This window comes from Aotus nancymaae, unplaced genomic scaffold, assembly GCF_030222135.1.
Source record: "Aotus nancymaae isolate 86718 unplaced genomic scaffold, 86718_ANA_hifiasm-v0.15.2.pri h1tg000040l, whole genome shotgun sequence".
NCBI lineage: Eukaryota > Metazoa > Chordata > Mammalia > Primates > Aotidae > Aotus > Aotus nancymaae.
In genome coordinates, this window is record NW_026988454.1 from 96,485,869 (window position 1) to 96,505,410 (window position 19,542).

The window sequence follows — 19,542 nt, forward strand, 5'->3', positions numbered from 1 at the left end:
TCTGAGTACATGCTACTGCTTGTAAGGTGCACCATTACTTTATGTATCACTATAAGGAAAGATCTGACAAATTTTTCTTAATCGTCTATAATCTTTGTTTTATATTTAGTGAGTGAAATTTCTTGGATTTATCTGCATTCATATAAGGAAAATATGAGTGAAATAAAAGGTATTTCTAAAACTTAATATTTGGAGTGTGAGAATTCTAAATCACTTTTTGAATTCGTTATTGATGTTTATGTTTTACTATACAACATAGATGCTTTTTGACTTACAGTGGAGTTATTCTATTAAATCCATCATAAGTTAAATATATTGTAATTTGAAAATACATTTAATACACCTAAGTTCCTGAACATCATAGCTTAGTTTAGCCTATCTGAACACTATAGCTTAGTTTAACCTATCTTAAACATGCTCAGAACACTTACATTAGCCTATAGTTTCACAAAATTATCTAACAGCAAGCCTGTTTTATAATAAAATATCAAATATATTCTTATGTAATTTATTAACTACTGTGCTGAAAGTGAAAAAGAATGGTTTCATACCATCACAAAGTTTAAAAATCCTACGTTGAACCATTGTGAGATGGGAACCAACTGTATTGTCTTTTATTTTTATTGATACTTAATAGATATACACATTTTCCAGGTACATGTGATAGTCTAAGACTTTTATATAATGTGTAATGATCAAATCAGGGTAATTGGAATATCCATCACCTTAAACTTAATACTGGGAACATCCAAATTATTCTCTTCTAGCTATTTGGAAATATACAATAGATTATTGTTGACTGTAGTCACCCTACTGATCTGTTGAACACTAGGTCTTATTTTGTGTGTTTAACTGTACTTTTGTACCCATTAATCAAGCCTCTCTTTATCTCCTCTCCCTACTCCCTACCCTTACTGGCCTCTACTCTCTTAGTCATTAGTCTTAGTTACTATATTAGGTGAAATGAGCTGGGCTCAGAAAGGTAAGTTTCACATGTTTTCACTCATACATGGAAGCTAAAAAAGTGTATTTTCTTTTATACTATCAAGAGAATTGATGTGCAACTTTTTTGAGTGTTCTAGTCTTATCTCTGGGATTTTCTTTGAAGCTACTAATATACCTGTCCTGTAAATTTGTTTTGTTGTTGTTTCTTGTCTTGCCATATAGAAAGGAATTCTTTTGCATATACTTAAGCAGAAAAATGCAAAATAACTTCTGTTTTGGATATCTCCCTTTCTTAAGCTTATGAAACACTTGACTGTTGCTTTGTAAGAAAATACAGAATTATGCCTATTGTAATGAATATTTTCTTTACTATTGATGCTTCTTCATTCTCTTTCTCCTTACTTACACATTAACTTTTTGTTTTAATGTCAAATCATTATAAGACATAAGTGGCAATTAAACTCAATAATTGTACGAAGAATGCATGTAACTCAACTGAAGTAACTGTAATATAACTTGCTGTGACCAAATTTGTGAACATGCATGTAATGACAACTAAGTCATGACTTCTACCTAGCCTCCACTTATAAGGTGCCTTCAATTTTTAGATGCATCCAAATTTCACTGATACTAAATGTAAGAAAATATTTATGTCTTAGACTCAGTGAATATTTAAAAGGAAAGTCTTGAGTACCTGTATTGTTTCAGTCATCGTAATAACATGTACATCTTTGAATAATAGGTTTTACAAATATGTGGAAGACGTTTATTAAGTCTACAGGTAGTATTTAGCATTGACCCTTTACAGTAATCTAAGGCTCACAGAGTTGGAAACCATCATTCTAGATAAAGGAAAGAGATATGTAAAGAAAAGGTGCCATTCTAAACTGAGCAGTGAAAGAAGTTATTAGGAATGTAGTTTGTAGATGTTATTTTAAAACATTTTAGTTTTCAAATAGAATTGGTGATTTATTCTTGGAAGTCAAAATAAGTAAATTTGGAGACAGTTATGGCCCACCTATTAATAGAAGCATTTTTAAACTAATTTTTTAGTTCTGTGATTTTTTTTCTGGAAATTCGCTAGAGGGCAGTAGTAAGCAATAAAAATTTTGTGTTTCTAAAAAAGATAGTCTTGTTGTACATTAAAAAAAAAGTCTGAAGTTAAGTTCTAAAGATTGTTGTTTAAAGACCTTAAGAGTTATAATGTTTTATATAAGGTCTGTGTCAAGCTTATCATAATCTAAATATTATAGTTAAATTTCCTGATAATTATTGAAAATGCAATCCAAAAATAAGCTAAAAGCTTGGTAACCAAACGATGGCTACTTTATTCTACTTATTATCTTTGGACAATTAAAAATTGAAAAATAGTGTTGTATTCTGGTCTTATGTTACCACTAGTTACCAGGAATGTTTTTATTTTCCAAAGTATTTTACATTAAACTATTTGGAAATTCAGTTCAGCTCTTCTAATAAGTATATCAATTCCATTTAAGGAAGTAACTGTGTGAATTAAGAGCTCTCTCTTCCTAAAAGCTTATTGGTTAATTATTATCTTCTTAGAGAAATTATTTTATTAATTTAATAAATTTTTGTTCTTGAAATAAAGGTTGGAGGAAAAAGAATTGGGACCTAGTGATTACATACCAAATAGTCTACTGTAGTTGTTACTAGTCTGGCCTAGAAATCTGTTGGGCCAAGTTTGGCAGATCTATTGATAAAACAAATGTGCGGATGAATTATGTTAATACACCTATGTGTTATAATTGAGTTATAAGCAAGGGACATTTACAAGTCAGGGAAGGTTTCTCAGACATACTGTAATTAAGCCAACACCTTAAGGGCATTAACAGTTGCTAATGAAGTAAGATGAGAAGGTGGCCATGCTAGATGAGGACACTACGTGGAATAAAGTGTGTGTGTTGGACAAAGCCTAAAGTAGCAAAAAATTGTAGTGTTTTAAGTACTATGAACAATTTAGAAGCACGAGATAAGGTTAACAAGTTGGTAGGCATCAGGTCATGAAGTGCTTTGTATGCAGAATTACATTAATTAGAGTCTATCCCCAATAGCAACCAATAATTCTACCTTTCATAAAAAAAATAGCACAACAACTTTTTAAAACAATTGTGTATGTTCATATACATATAGAGATTCAGAACAAGTAGAATTGCTCTGGTTAAAGTAGCAGCACATTCCTGCATAGGTAGCTGCTTTATCTTCTGTAGTGGCCCTAGAGGCACCTTTCCAGATTCCTAGGAACTCATATCAGAATGCTTTGAAAAATACATTTTTTAGTCCTGTAGAATCTTAAAGGATATTAATTAGAGGAATGACATATAGAAGATGAATTTATAGAAAGTGAGACCAGCAGACTAGTTAGGATAATTCAGAAGGCCTTGTGTTTGACAGTAGACTAAAGAAGGGTTATCTTGTTAATATTGACTAGACCAAAAGGTTCCTTGGGAAACAGTGTTGAGTACTGCAGTTAGTACATTCAGGGAACCTAATCCATCCAACACAGAATAACAAGCATTGAGGTCAAATAGGCCTGATTGGAGGTGGTTGAGAGGACAAGGAAACATACTTGCATATAAACTGGGTTTAGCAAAGTGTTGCCATGGCATTTTGTTGGAAAAAGCAACATTCTATTGGATTATTAAAATAATATGAGTGATACGGTTTGGCTGTCTGTTCCCACCCAAATCTCATGTTGAATTGTGATCCCGAGTGTTAGAGGTGGGGCCTGGTGGGAAGTGATTGGATCATGGGGGTAGTGTCTAATGGTTCAGCACCATCCTTGTAGTGCTGGCTCATGATAGAGTTCTCACGAGATCTGGGTGTTTAAAAATCTGTAGCACCTCCCACTTTACTTTCTTCTTCCTGCTCCATCCACATATGTTGTGCTGGCTTCCCCTTTGCCTTCTGCCGTGATTATAAGTTTCCTGAGGCCTCCCTAACCATGCTTCCTGTACAGTTTGTGGAATTGTGAGGCAATTAAATCTCACTTCTTTATAAATTATCTAGTCTCAGGTAGTTCTTTATAGCAATGTGAGAACAAACTAATACAATGGGTAATGAGAATTGGTAAATAATCATTATATAATGCTGTGTATTAATCAGAGTCTTAAATTATTAGGTTACTTTGTATCAATAATGTTTAAAGAATATGAAAGTACTAGAATAACCAAATCAAATAGGTTAAAATAATAATAAGGATAGGAAAATCCTACAAGGAAATGTTAAAGGAATTATCAGGTACTTTGGTTCCCATAGGCTTTATTCTTCATATTTTTCAATGTTTTGATGATATATAATTTAATATTAAAGATATAAATGAGATATTTTTAATTTTTAAAAATATATTTAGGGGATACAAGTGAAAATTTCTTACATGCATATATTGCATTGTAGTGAAGTCTAGGCTTTTAGTGTAGCCATCAACCAAATAGTGAATGTTCAGTGAATGCTCCCACTGCCCCACTACCCTTCCCAGCCTCTAGTAACCATCCTTCAACTCTCTGTGACCATGAGTTCAGTTGTTTTGATTTTTAGATCCTACAAATAAGTCAGAACATGTGATGTTTGTCTTTCTGTGCCTAGTTTATTTCACTTAGCATAATGACCACCAGTTCTATCCATGTTGTTGCAAATGAGAGAATCTTATTCTTTCTATGGCTGAATAGTACTCCATTGCATATGTGTACCATATTTTCTTTATCCATTCATCTGTTGATGGACACTTAGGTTGTTTCCAAATCTTGGCTATTGTAAATAGTGCTGCAACAAACATGGGAGTGAAGATATTTCTTTGATATATAGATCTCCTTTCTTTTGAGCATATGTCAAACAGTGGGATTGCTAGATCATATAGTAGCTCTATTTTTAGTTTTTTGAGGAACCTCCAAACTATTCTCCATAGTGGTTGTACTAATTTATACTCCCACCAACAGTGTACAAGGGTTCCCTTTTCTCCACATCCTGACCAGCATTTGTTATTACCTGACTTTAGATAACAGCCCTTTTAATCAGGGTGAGATGATAATCTGTTTTGATTTGCATTTCTCTGATGATCCGTGATGTTGAGCACCTTTTCATGTGCCTGTTTGCCATTCTTATGTGTCTTTTGAGAAATGTTTATACAAATCTTTTGCCCCCTTTTTAATATGATTATTAGGCTTTTTTCTGTAGAGTTTTTTGAGCTTATATATTTTGGTTATTAATCCCTTGTCATATGGTAGTTTGCAAATATTTTCCTCCATTCTGTGCCTTGTCTCCCAATTGTGTTGATTATTCCCTTTGCTGTGCAGAAGCTTTTTAGCTTGATGTAATCCCATTTGTCTTTTTTTTTTTCCTTTGGTTGCCTGTGCTTGTAGGCTATTAGTCAAGAAATATTTGTCCAGACCAATGTCCTGGAGTTTCCCCAATGTTTTCTTGAAGTCATTTCATAGTATGAGGTCTTTGATCTTAGGTCTTTAATTAATTTTGATTTGATTTTTGTATGTGGCAAGAGATAGGGGTCTAGATTCATTCTTCTATATATAGATATCCAGTTTTCCTGGCACCGTTTATTGAAGAGTTGGTCTTTTCCCCAATGCGTGTTCTTGGCACCTTTGTCAAAAATGAGTTTACCATAGGTGTGTGGATTTGTTTCTGGGTTCTCTATTCTGTTCCATTGGTCTGTGTGTCTGTTTTTATGCCAGTACCATGCTGTTTTGGTTACTATAGCTCTGTAATATAATTTAAATCAGGTAATGTGATTCCTCCAGTTTTATTCTTTTTGCTCAGTATAGCTTTGGTTATTCTGGGTCTTTTATGATTCCATATAACTTTAGGAATTTTTTTTGGTGTATGTGAACATTGTCATTGCTATTTTGATAGGGATAGCATTGAATCTGTAGATTGCTTTTAGTAGTATGAACATTTTAACAATATTGATTCTTCCAGTCCATGAACATGGAATATTTTTTCATTTTTTTGGTGTCTTCTTCAATTTCACTTATCAGTATTTTATAGTTTTCATTGTAGTGATCTTTCACTTCTTTAGTTAGGTTAATTCCTAGTTATTTAATTTTATTTGGGGCTATTGTGAATGGGCTTACATTTTTAAATTTATTTTTTAGATTGTTAACTGTTGGCATATAGAAATGCTACTGATTTTTGTATGTTGATTTTTAAAAATTTTCTAAACCACCCTTTAAGTGACTTTGATGATGTATACAGACAGAAAATTCAGTAAAATAGTATTTAACACAGCTTATTAATAGCTAAATTTTTTCTAGGTCAATAATATGCTCTTAAATAGATTCAATACTGCATCAAAGGTCATAAAATGCATAATGTTGTTATTTTTACTCTACCTTGAGGGAGATACAATGTTTTATACTTAACCTATCTGAGCCTGAATTTTATCAATACGAAGGAGCTGTTGTAAAGATTAAATGTCAGAAATAGGTATCTTTAGCTCAGAGACTGCCTATAATAAAGGAATAATAAATTATTCTTTATAATTCAAATATTTATACAGTTATAACTTTACTGAATTTGCTTGTCAGTTATAATAGTTTTTTGGTGGAGTCTAGGTTTTTCCAAATTTAAGATAACATCATCTGCAAACAAAGATAATTTGACTTGTTCCTTTCCAGTTTATATGCCCTTTCTTTCTTTGTCTTGTCTGCTTGCTGCACCTAGGACTTTTGTGTTAAGTAACAGTGTTGAACGTGAGCATCCTTGTCTTGCTCCAGAACTAAGAGGAAAGGCTTTCAGTTTTTCACCATTCAGTATGATACTAGCTGTGGGCCTGACACACATGGCTTTTATTACATTGAGGTATATTCCTTCTATCCTCAGATTTTTGAGGGTTTTATTTATCATGAAGGCAGGTTGAACATTATTACATGCTTTTTCAGCATCAATTTAAAGGATCATATGGGTTTTATCCTTCATTCTGTTGATATGATGTATTACAGTGATTGATTTGTATTTGTTGAACCATTCCTTGCATCCCAGGGATAAATCCCACTTGGTCATAATGAATCATCTTTCTAATGTTGAATTTGGTTTGCTGGTATTTAGTAAGGGTTTTTGTATGAATATTCATGAGAGATATTGCCCTGTAGGTTTTTTTTTTTTTCTTTTTTAGTGAGTCTTTGGTTTTGGTATCAGGGTCTTGTAGAATGAAACTAGAAGTATTCCCTCCTCCTTCATATTTTGGAACAATTTGAGTAGGATTGGTATTAGTTATTCATTAAATGTTTGATAGAATTCAGCAGTGTATTGACAGTAGGTCCTGGCCTTCCCTTTACTAGGAGGCTTTTTATTACAGCTTTGATCTTGTTACTCGTTACTTGTTAATAGTCTGTTCAGGCTTTGGATTTCTTCATGGTTCAAGTTTGGTAGGTTGTATGTGTCTAGGAATTTATCCATTTCTTCTATATTTTTCAGTTTATTGGCATATAATTAGTTGTTCATAGTAGCCACCAATGATCCTTTGAATTTCTGTGGTATCAGTTGTAATGTTTCCATTTTCATCTTTGATTTTATTTGTTCATTTATTTCTGCTCTGATCCTTATTACTTTCCTTCTCCTAATTTTGAGTTTCGTTTGATCTTGCTTTTCCATTTCTTTAAAATGCATCATTACATTATTTGTTTGGAGGTTTTTTTGTTTTTTTGTTTGTTTGTTTGATATAGGCACTTAGAGCTGTAATTTTCCCTCTCAGTACTGCTTTTGCTCTATTCTGTAGGTTTTGGTACGTTGTGTTTTCATTACTATTATCATTGACCCACTCGTCATTTAGGAGCATATTGTTTAATTTCCATATGTTTGTATAGTTCTCTAAATTCCTTTTGTTATTGATTTGTAGTTTTAGTCCATTGTGGTCAGAGGAGATGCTTGATATTATTTCAATTTTTATGAATGTGTTAAGACTTGTTTTATAACCTAACATATAGTTTATCCTTGAGAATGATCCGTGTGCTGAGTAAAAGAATGTGTATTACACAGCCATTGGATGAAATATTCTTTAAATATCTATTAGGCCCATTTGTTCTATAGTACAGGTTAAGTCTGATGTTTCTTTGCTGATTTTCTGTCTGGGGGATCTGTCCAGTGCTGAAACTGGGGTGTTGAAGTCTTCAGTGTTAATGGATTGGGCTTGCGTGCGTGTGCTTTCTCTCTCTCGCTCTGTCTCTCTCTGTCTCTCTCTCTCTCTCTCTCTCTCTCTAATAATTTTTGCTTTTTATATCTGGGTGCTCCAGTTTTGGGTGCATTTATAATTGTTATATCCTCTTGCTGAATTGACCCTTTCATCATCATATAATTATCTTCTTTGTCTTTTCTTACAATTTTTGTCCTGAAATCTGTTTTGCCTGATATAAACATAATTACTTCTGCTCTTTTTTTATTTCTATTGGCATGGAATATCTTTTTCCATCCCAGTCTATGTGGATCTTTATAGGTGAAGTGTATTCCTTGTAGGCAACAGATCAGTGAGTCGTGGTTTTTTAATCCAATCAGTCTATGTGTTTTGATTAGAAACTTCAGTGGACTTATATTTAATATTATTATTGACAAGTAAGGACTTCTGCCATTTTGTTATTTATATTCTGGTTGTTTTATAATCTTCTCCTCTTTCTTTCCTTCTTTCTTGTCTTCCTTTTAGTGAAGGTGATTTTGTCTGGTGGTATACTTTAATGTCTTGCTTTTATGTTTTTAAGTATTTGTTATATGTTCTTTAATTAGAGGTTACCATAAGGCTTGTGATTGCTGTTTTATAACCCATACAAATACACAAAAAGTTAATGAACAGAAGCTCTACACTTTAACTTTATCCTCCTGCTTTTAAACTTTTTGTTGTTTCTCTTTACGTCTCATTGTGCTGCTGTGTCTTGAAAAGTTGTTGGTTTTTTGATTGGCTCATCATTTAGTTTTCTACCTAAGACGAGACTAGTTTATACAACATCATTGTAGTGTTATACTATTCTGTGTTTTTCTGTGTGCTATTACCAGTGCATTTTGTACCTTCACATGACTACTTCTTGCTCTTTAACATCCTTTTGTTTCAGATTGAAGAAGTCCCTTTAGCCATTTCTTTTAGGGCAGGTGTGGTGTTAATGAAATCTCTTAGCTTTTGTTTCTCTGGGAAGATCTTTATCCTTCATACTTGAAGGATATTTTCACTGGATATTCTATTCTAGGGTAAAATTTTTCTATCTTCAGCACTTTAAATATGTCATGTTGTTGTCTCCTGGCCTGTAAGGTTTCCACTGAGAAGTCTGCTCTGGACATATAGGAACTCCAATGTTTGTTATTTGTTTTCTTTTCTCTTTCTGCTTTTAGGATTCTTTCTTTATCCTTGACTTTTGTGAGTTTGATAATTAAATGTCTTGAGGTAGTCTTCTTTGGGTTAAATTTGCTGGGTGTTTTACAGCTTTCTTGTACTTGAATGTTGATATCTTTCTCTAGGTTTGGGAAGTTTTCTGATATTATCCCTTTGAATAAGCTTTATAACCCTATCTCTTTCTCTTCCCATTTTTTAAGGCCCTCTTAGATTTTCCCTTTTGAGACTATTTTCTAGATCTTGTAGGTGTGCATCATTGTTTTTTCACTTTTCTTTTGTCTCCTCTATGTATTGTCAACTAGTCTGTCTTCAAACTCACTCTTTTTTCTGCTTGATCAGTTTTGCTATTAAGAGACTGATGCATTCTTCAGCATGTCAGTTGCATTTTCCAGCTCTAGACTATTTCTGTTTGATTCTTCTTAATTATTTTAATCCCTTTGTTAAAAATATTTATTTGATAGAATTCCAAATTCCTTCTCTGTGTTCTCTTGAATTTTTTTGAGTTTCTTCAAGACAGCTATTTTGAATTATCTGTCTGAAAGTTTATATATCCCTGTTTCTCCAGGATTGGTTCCTGGTATCTTATTTAGTTCATTTGGTAAGGTCACACTTTCCTGGAAGGTGTTGATGTTTATAGATGTCCATCAGTGTTTGGGCATTGATGAGTTAGATATTTAGTATAGTCTTCACATTTTGGACTTGTTTGTGTTTGTCCTTCTTAGGAAGGCTTTCCAGCTATTTGAAGGGGCTTGGGCCCCAAGACCATTAACACTGTGGTTTTTGCAGACTCACAGAGGTACCACCTTGGTGGTCTTGGATATTGTTGGGTACCAGCCCCAACCCCGTACGTGGGTGCCCTTACTCCCAGGGATGACGAGGGATTGAGAAAAGAAAATAAAGACAGAGACACGAGTGAATTTACAGCATGGGTCCAGGGGACCAACCCAAGCATGGGAACTGCATTGGCCAGAGCTCTGGGCTCCAAACCCTTTTATTATGTGCATAATCTCATTGATCTTATGGGCATTGAAGGGGAGGGTGAAGGGGTAGGTAAGATAGCTGGGGAGGGGGAGCACTTGTGATCCTTCTAAGACATGCTAAACTTGCGCTCTGAGCATTTAACAGCACTTGAGATTTTTCTAAGACATGCTAAACTAGTACTATGAGTTTATCACCCTGATTGTTATCAGGCTGCATCAGAAGTATAGCAGATGAGGAGCCACCTGGTCAGACCACACCCAATGTATCAAGGGGCTTTTATCTCCTGAGCACTGAGGACATAGAGCAATTAAAATCACTTCATATTCCCAGAACCTAGGCAGAGCCTGAAGTGTTCCATGATCTCTGCCCTTCAAGGCTTTTCTCCTCCTTGCCAGCTCCCATCTGCAAAGACCCTCAGGATCTTGTGAGCAGAGGTTGCCTCCCTTCTCAGAGATCTTTTCATAAGCTCTCTTTATGAGGCCCTCATGCAGTCTCCATGTTGAGAAGGCATTCGTGAGACTAGAGCAGTATTACCTGCTCTGCAACCACCCCAAGGTGTTCCCTGGTGTTACTGCGCTCTCAATGATTTTTACTTTAAGCCTCCTGTTGCTGCTTGATTTCTCATTAACTGCACCAATAATATAGTTTAATTCGGTGTATAAACTTCAGTGTACTCTGAGCCAAGCATCTTATAATTATTTAGCTAGAATTAACATAGGTCTCCCCCTGGCCATCTTGACCCACAGGATAAGATCTGGAAGAATTCTCTGGATTACTACACAGAAACTCTTGAGTTTTTTTTCTCCCTTATTTTCTCTCAAGCAAACAGTCTCTCTGCACTGAGCCACCTGGATTTGAGGGTGTGATGATGCTGTGACATGGTAAAAGCCCCATAAAACTGCATACCTCAACCATACCTTGGCTTTCTGTTGGAACTGCTCTCTGTAATCCTAATATGACAGGCAAGCAGTCCAAACCCACGCCATCTTGGCCCCAGCGACTTGTAATAAGTAATTAAGGTCTGTGATTTCCACCCTACCCAGACAATGTGTAAACAAATGCTTATCTTGACTTTTGTGAACCACTTAAGTAACAATCAGAATGTCAAAAGTCCCTTGGCCCTCTGAATGTCCGGAGCCCCTCACCCTCATCTCCGCCCAGGAGGTGATTTACAGAATCCACTAGCCCTCTGAATGTCTGAAGCCCTTCACCTTCACTCCTGAGGTGGTTTTACGGGTATAAAATGTCTTGACACCCTCCTTTTGGGGCCGCGGGTTGGAGAGACGTGAGTCCTCTGTGGCTGCCGGCAATAAAGTCCTCTGTGGCTGCCGGCAATAAAGTAATTTGGCATACTTTTGTCTTGGTGTTGACTTTCTATGCTCGGGCCAGTACAACAATGCAAGCACTCCTGTGGCAACCAGCACTGGGACTGCACTGAGTCAGACCTGAAGCCAACACAACACTGGATCTTGCCTAAGGCATTTCCCTTCAGAGTGTCAAGTTCCTCCAGGTCCTGGGTGTGTGCAGAGATGCTGTCTGGGAGCCAGGGATTAGAGTAAAAACCTTAGCAGTTTACCTGATGATCTATGGTTAAGCTGACACATCACCATAATACAAAGTCCTTCCTGTTCTTCCCTACCCTTTCCACAGGCAGAGAAGTCTCTCCCTGTGGCCACCACCAGCACTGTTACATGGGGTTCTACCAGGCCACCACCAAAGTAGTTCAGTTAAAGCCCAAGGGCTTTTCCGATCGCTTGTGGTGAATGCTGCCAGGCCCGAGACTCAGCCTGCAGGACTCCCTTCTGGTTCAGGGCATGTCTAGGGATGCTGTCCTTTAAGAGCCTAGACCTTGACTTGGGGACCCCAAGAGCCCACTTGTTGCTCTGCTTTACTGTGGCTGAGCTGGTACCTAAGGTGCAAGACAAAACCCCCCTTACTTTTCTCAGACCATATCCACCTAGCTGGAAATGTGCTGGGTCACCCCTGAAGCCAGTGTGTCTCAGAGCCCAAGGTCCATAACACACTCTGTAGGTAACATTGCTGGTTATTCAGGGACCAGGGGCTCTTCAGTCAGCAGGTAATCAATCCTACCTACCCTTCAAGGCAGCAGATTCCCTTTTGGTCCAAGGTGTGTCTAGAAATGTCATCTGTGAGCTAGGCCTTGGAATGGGGGCCTTATGACTGCCACAGTATCCTGCTGTGGCCGTGCTGGTATCCAAGATGCAAAACAAAGTTCTCTTTCCTCTCCTTTCCTCAAGCCAAAGGAAAGAGCCACTTTTGTTGAGGTAAGCTACACTGCCTGGGGTTGGAAGAGAGATGGTGCAAGCACTCCCTTAGCTGTAGTCTCCTTAGGTCACATGCCACCCTAGTCTACTCTAAGCCCAGCCTACCACTAGGAGTTGTCTGGGAATTGCAGTCCTTGTTTCCTAGACCGCCTTTCGAGTTCACCTAGGGCGCCAGAGCACTTCGTTCACAGTGGCAAGGCTTGCCAAGAAACTCCAGTTTCAATCAATGGGATGGGTGATTCCCCTCTGGATAGGGCTGGTGCAAATGTTCCTTCTATGCCTGGGCACTAGTTGAGCTCAGCACGGCTTTATTGTCCACTGTGACAGGGCAGCACTGAGTTCAATGTAAAGTCCCCCAAGTCACTGTGCTCTCCCTTCTGAAACTGAAGATATTCTCCTTCCATGCTGCCTCATGGCTGCTTCTGAGGGATGAGGGAGGGGTGGCATTGGTGATTCAAGACTGTCTCTCCTGCCCTCCTCAATGCCTTTTTTAGTGATATAAAGTTAAAACCAGGTACTGTGATTGCTTACCTGATTTTTGGTTCTTGTGACAGTACTTTTCTGTGTGTAGATAATACAATGTGGTTTTCCAGTGAGGAAGATGAATGGTGTAGGCGTCTGTTTTACCATCTTGTTTCATCTCTCCTTGAAGCATTTCAGATTTTGGATTTTCAGATTAGGGATGCTCAATAATGCAAATATACTAAAAGACCAAAAAATTCTGAAATCTGAAACACTTCTAGTCCCAGTCATTTAAGATAAGGGATACTCAAACTGTACTGTATCCAAACCTCTACCCCTTCCTTTTTTGGGATGAAAGGGAAATAATGAGAATATTAACTTATGTTTTCATAATATTTAAAGTGCAAGGTTTTTTTAAAAGTGTTTCTCCTTTGGAAATACAAGGATTTCTATATTGGATAATAATTTCAACTAGGTAAGTATCTAAATACAGTATGCTGTAGAATTGATATTACATGATAGAACTAGTTGATTTCTGGGATATTTTTCATTCATTTTTTTATTCTTCTCCCCTAATTTAAAAAAAGCTGATTTGTTAGAATTTATGCTTTATTATTTGAATTGTAGTTTAACCAGTATTTAATCATTGCATAAAGGAGACTTAATGAAGAATATTAGAATATTAAAGTAATTAAAATTAACACTAAAGTTATCTTAAGTCCTTCTTGGAGTTGACAGCTAGGTAGCAGAGAGCATGAGAAAAAGCATTTAGGATCACCCAGGATATTTTGGTGTTTGGGATTATGTCTAAAAAGTGCCATTTCTCACTTCTGCCCAAATTTATTGTCCTGAGCTCAATGTCATGGCCTGTCTTACTACATGGGGGACTGGGTAAAGTGTGCTCAGAAGGAAAACGAAAAACATTTAAGTACATAATGTTGTATCCACTTCTGAGTTTGTTGCTGCAACCAGGAGGTTATAGTTGTCAGTATTTCTCCTAAGGAAGTACCGTCAGTAATGATTCTGAATAATTGTCATATGGCAAATGCCATTAAGTGTTATTAATGGTTATAAAAAGCTGTCATTTGGGACTGGAATATGGAATTGGGTAGTATATATAATAACATGTATACTTAATACTGATTAATAAGTTAAAGTTTGCTAATCAAATAACATGTATATATTAAAATACTTATGTTTTACTATGTATACTTGGAATAAATTTTTTTTATAGAAAATCATTTTTAAATTGTTTTTACTAATTTATACTATCTTAACCTTGAATTAGTCTGAAGTTGTAGTTTTTACTCTGTTAAAGTATTGTACAGTGAATTCACAGTAAATTTGCAACTTGTCCTCTGAGGAATCTTGTTATAAGTTTGACTCTGTTTAAATGTAAATGCGAAATAAGGAGAATTATGAGCCAATATAATGTTCATTCTTATATACCACAATTTTCAGTAACTGTAATCTTTCACAACTGCTGACTCTTAAGTTATGACTTTAAAAGTCATTTTTAACCTAGAATTGTGTATAATATGTTTGAAACATTATTCCTAAAACATATTTCAATTTTGTTTCTTTTAGGCCTATGGCATGTCTGCATTGCCTTTAAATCTGATAAAAGGCACTAGAAGCGCTGCTTATGAACGTTTAGAAAACACTGAGGACATTGAAGAAGTAGAACAACACATCCAAATGATTAAATCAAAAGTGAGTTGGTGTTTTGGTATAATTGGGAAGCATAAAACTACTTTGTCTTAGAGCTGCTTTCTGATATAACTTAGACATTATCAAACCCATAACTTTTTACATTGTTTGAATTTTTTGCGACATATCTGGTATGATTTGATAAGATTTGTCCCCACCCAAATCTTATCTTGAATTCTAGTTCCCATAATCTCCTATGTCCTGGGAGGGACCCGGTAGGAGGTAATTTAGTCATGGGGGCAGTTACCCTCATGCTGTTCTTATGAGTGAGTTCTCATGACGTCTTATGGCTTTATAAGGAGCATTTCCCCCTTTGCTTGGCACTTATTCCTGCCACCATGTGAAGAAGGACTGTTTGCTTCCCCATCTGCCATAATTGTAAGATTCCTGAGGCTTCCCAGCCTTGTGGAACTGTGAGTCAATTAAACCACTTGCCTTTATAAAGTACTCAATCTTGAGTAGTTCTTTATAGTAGCCTGAGGATGGACTAATACAGTATCCTTATAGAACCATGTCTATATTTTTAAAAATTTGTCTTCTGTGTAATATAGGACACTAACAATTTGAGAATTTCTATCATTATTCTAACACAAAGCAAAAGTTTTTCTTATGTATGATCAGGGTCTTACTAGTTCTCAGGTATCATCATTTCATATGTAATATTATATTTTACTATAATGTTTATGTTCAAGTTTTATGTACTAGTTGAATAAGCTAAAGATTACATGTAACCCCTTGCCAATTAAATGTACCTCTAAAAATACAGTAAAAAGTTTTTCTTCCTCTGTCATCTTCAAGTAACAGATAAATCTTACTCAAAGATCATGGGAAAAAATGACAAGTCCTCAAAATTCTTCTCCTAAGCTGGTATGATTATGATAAACCAGACAATAACAGCACACACAAAAAGAAAACCATATACCAGCTTTCTTATGAAAGTAGAAGCAAATATTTTAATACAAATAAAATATAAATGGCCAGGAACCACCTGTAATCCCAGCACTTTGGGAGGCATAGGTGGGTGTATTGTTTGAGCTCAGGATTTGGCACCAGCCTGGGCAATATGGCAAAACCCCATCTCTACAAAAAAATACAAAAACTTAGCTAGGTGTTGTGGCATGCACCTATAGTCCTAGCTACTTGGGAGACTGAGTTGGGATGATCACTTGAGCCCAGAAAGTTGTGGGTGCAGTGAGCCATAATCGTGCCGCTGCACTCCATCCTGGATGATGGAGCAAGACACTGTTTCAAAAATAAAAGCAGTTGAAAACATATGCTATAATAGAATATTTCATAGTAATCAGATTAGGTTTATCTCAGAAATGCAAGCATGATACATTAGAAAATATATTAAAGTAGTTTAGTATATTGAGATTAAATGTGAAATATAAACATCTTAGTAGCCAATTTGTAGTTACATTTTCAAAAAGAGTCTTTTCAAAATAAAGATAATATGGAAGGGAAGCCTTTAATGAGCATCATACTTAATTGTGAAAGAATAGAAACATTCCCATTAATGTCAGATACAGAAGAGTAGTATTAGTATCATTGTTACTTTTAGCATATTTGTGGCAATATGAGTCAGATGAGAAATAATTTAAAATTTACATATAAGCAGGGAGAGGAGGGGAAAAAAAGGAAAATAATGTTTTTTGTTGGCAAATATCATCTACCAAAATAATCTAAAATAATCAACTGACACGCTAATAGAACTAATGAGTTTATCACAGTGCCTAGATGTAAACATAAAAATCATTAATTAGTTGGAAGATATAATAGAAAATAATCCCATTCACAATAGCTACAAACTATAAAATAATAAATTCAAGATCTTCCTGATAGAAATAATAAAATTTACTGAAATCTGTAATAGAAGACCTGAATAAATGGAGAATTTCATTAATTCATAATTGGGGAGATTTAATATTGTAACAATAACAATTTTCATAAGTTTTGGTGTAAATTCAATATAATCAATAAAAGATAAAAATGAAATTTGCATAAAATGTCGTATCAAATAAAAATGAATTTTTAAATATAAAATTTATAAAACAGCAGATTTTAAAGGTAAAATTTTTCTTGCTGTAGACAAGATCTTTCTAAACACCTGGGTGCTAATTAAGAGACAATTGATGAGTTTTAAATTTTTATGTTGCACATTTTATTTACTGATAAAGGACATTAAAGAGAAAGTTAAAAGGCAACTGTGATATGGGAGAAAATCTGCAATACAAGTGATATGTAAAGAGCATCTTTAAGTCAGTAAGAAAAAGTGCAGGCAACACAAAATTAATGAAAAAAGGATCCAAATAGGTAGCTTATAAAAGGAGAAACTAAACTGTGCAGTAAAAATATGAAACAATGCTTCAGCTAATTAGTAATTGGTAGGTTGACCAGGCATCTCAGTTTATCTGGGACCCCAGGGGTATCCAGAACATGAGATTTTCAGAGCTAAAACCAAGACGATTGGTAACCTTAGTAATCAGAAATGTGAAAAGTAGAACAACTCAATATATTTTTAAAAATTATTTGGACCGCTTTTAAATTTTTATCTCTGTCAAATTTTTATCAGAATTTGGGGATAGACTGTGAGTGTGTAAAATATACAGCTTTTTAAAGAAAATTGAATATTTTGACATGTGCATGTACGTATAGATACATCGCTTTTAATAATTAATGTTTAACAGTTTACCTCTAGAAAATTATCCTACTGAATTATACATACATGTTTCTACCCAGGTATATAAGGAGGTTTATGGCACATTGTCAATGGCCCTCAACAAAAACTAAAAAAGGAAATAATGCAAATGTTCAAAATAAGTTATTTGTTAAATCTAGATACCATGTTGTAATGTGCAGTGATGAAAAGGAATGAGATATATTTATAAATCTATATGTAGCTTGAAGAATACATCTTGAAAAATCAGATGATCTCCGTTCAAAATCTAGCTCTATTGATTGTGCATGTAACATCTGTAGGCCTTTTTTCTTCATTTAATAAATGAATATACTATTATCTGCCTCAAAGAGTTATTCAGAAGATTTACGACAAATAAATATAAAAAGAGAAGACCAGTTTTTTGCACAAGAAAGGTGCTCAAGACAGTTTTCAAAAGAAGACATACATGTGGCCAGCAATCATATGAAAAAGCTCAACATCATTGATCATTAGAGAAATACAAATAAAAACTGTGGTGAGATACCATCTCACACCAGTCAGATGGCTGTTATTAAAAAGTCAAAAAATAACAGATGCCAGCGAGGTTGCAGAAAAAAGGGAACTCTTATACACTGTTGGTAGAAGTGTAAATTAGTTCAACCATTGTGGAAAGTAGTATGGTGATTCCTCAAAGAACTAAAAGCAGAACTACCATCCAACCCAGCAATCCCATTTCTGGGTATATACCCAGAGGAATATAAAGCATTCTAAGAAAAAGATATGCACACAAATGTTCATTGCAGCAGTATTCACAATAGCAAAGACGTGGAATCAACCTAAATGCCCTTCAGTGGTAGACAGCATAATGAAAATGTGATACATATACACTATAGAATAGTATGCAGTCATAAAAAGAATAAGATCATGTCCTTTGTAGGGACATGGATGGAGCTGGAGGCCATTATCCTTAGCAAACCAGCACATGAACAGAAAATCTAATACTGCATGTTCTCACAAGTAGAAGCTAAATGATGAAAACATATGGACACACAGAGGGGAACAGTGCACACTAGGGCCTGCTGGAGGTCAGAGGGTGGAAAGAGGGAGAAGATTAGGAAAAATAACTAGTAGATACTAGGCTTAATTCCTGGGTGATGAAATAATCTGTATAACAAACCCCATGACACACGTTTACCTGTGTAACAAACCTGCACATCCTGCACATGTACCCCTGAACTTAAACAAAAAGGAAGGTTTTCAAGAAATGTTACCTATTGTGTATAACAAGAAATCATAAATATATTTGAAGATGTGTGTATTTGTGGGTGTAGGTGTGTATAAATAAATAGAAAATCTGCAGAAGGATATTGAACTGCTTAACAGTGAAAACCGTAGGAAAGGGGAATGGTAATACGATAACTGGAGACAATGAGACAGTGTGAAGGGAAGCTTTCATGTTTTGACTTTTTTTTTTTTTCATAACAGGGAGTTTCTCATACCTTTGAACTACATTTTAACCTATATAACTACATTTTTTCTTTCAAACGAGATAGATGTCTACTGCTGAGTGTACATCTTAGTATTTGTTTCTCTGACCAAAATTATTCTTGTATATTTGTTTAGTCAATTGGCAATGCAAAATGGACATTCATCCCTCATTCCACTGCAGCATTCACCAAATAGGCACATAACTTGGGTTTGTTTCAAGTGGATCCTTAAATCAGTTTACTAATTTTTTTCTAAAATACTGAACACTAGCAGTGAGACAAAATTACCTCATTTTTAGTATTCTTTTGATATGGTAATGGAAATTTTTGGGAATATTGTTATGGTTAAGATATAAAGTGCCAAATCCTTCTCATACGATACACTTGAAGTATTGTTACCTGGATTTATCTTCCAGAAGGGAGTGTTCATTTTATTCCTCTGATCTTCAGAAAATTCATCTTAGTTTCTGTGTTCTGGGATCCAGTGATAATACCCAATGTACTTGACTTAAAGGAATGAAATATAGTCTGGAGTATGTAAAGTGTGGTCTCTGGACTATTAGCATCTGCATCTCCTAGAAATTTGGTAGAAATTCAAATTCTAGGCCCCACTTAAGACCTACAAAATCACATCCTCTGGGAATAGAGCCTAGAAGTCTGTATTTAACAAAC

General features: G+C 35.2%; 1 protein-coding gene across 4 annotated transcripts in view; it reads left to right on the forward strand.

Annotated features, from left to right (window-relative positions):
• The window catches only part of LMBRD1 (LMBR1 domain containing 1), a 191,730-nt gene that overhangs the window by 69,050 nt on the left and 103,138 nt on the right, over positions 1-19,542 (forward strand). For all 4 annotated transcript variants that reach the window (XR_001110507.2, XR_010336705.1, XM_012471887.3 and 1 more), the window contains exon 8: positions 14,602-14,727. Coding sequence is in view for 2 of the 4 variants with exons in the window: in XM_012471887.3 (XP_012327310.2) it covers positions 14,602-14,727 (126 nt within the window). In the remaining 2 variants the exon portion in view is untranslated. The remainder of the gene's footprint in view (positions 1-14,601; positions 14,728-19,542) is intronic.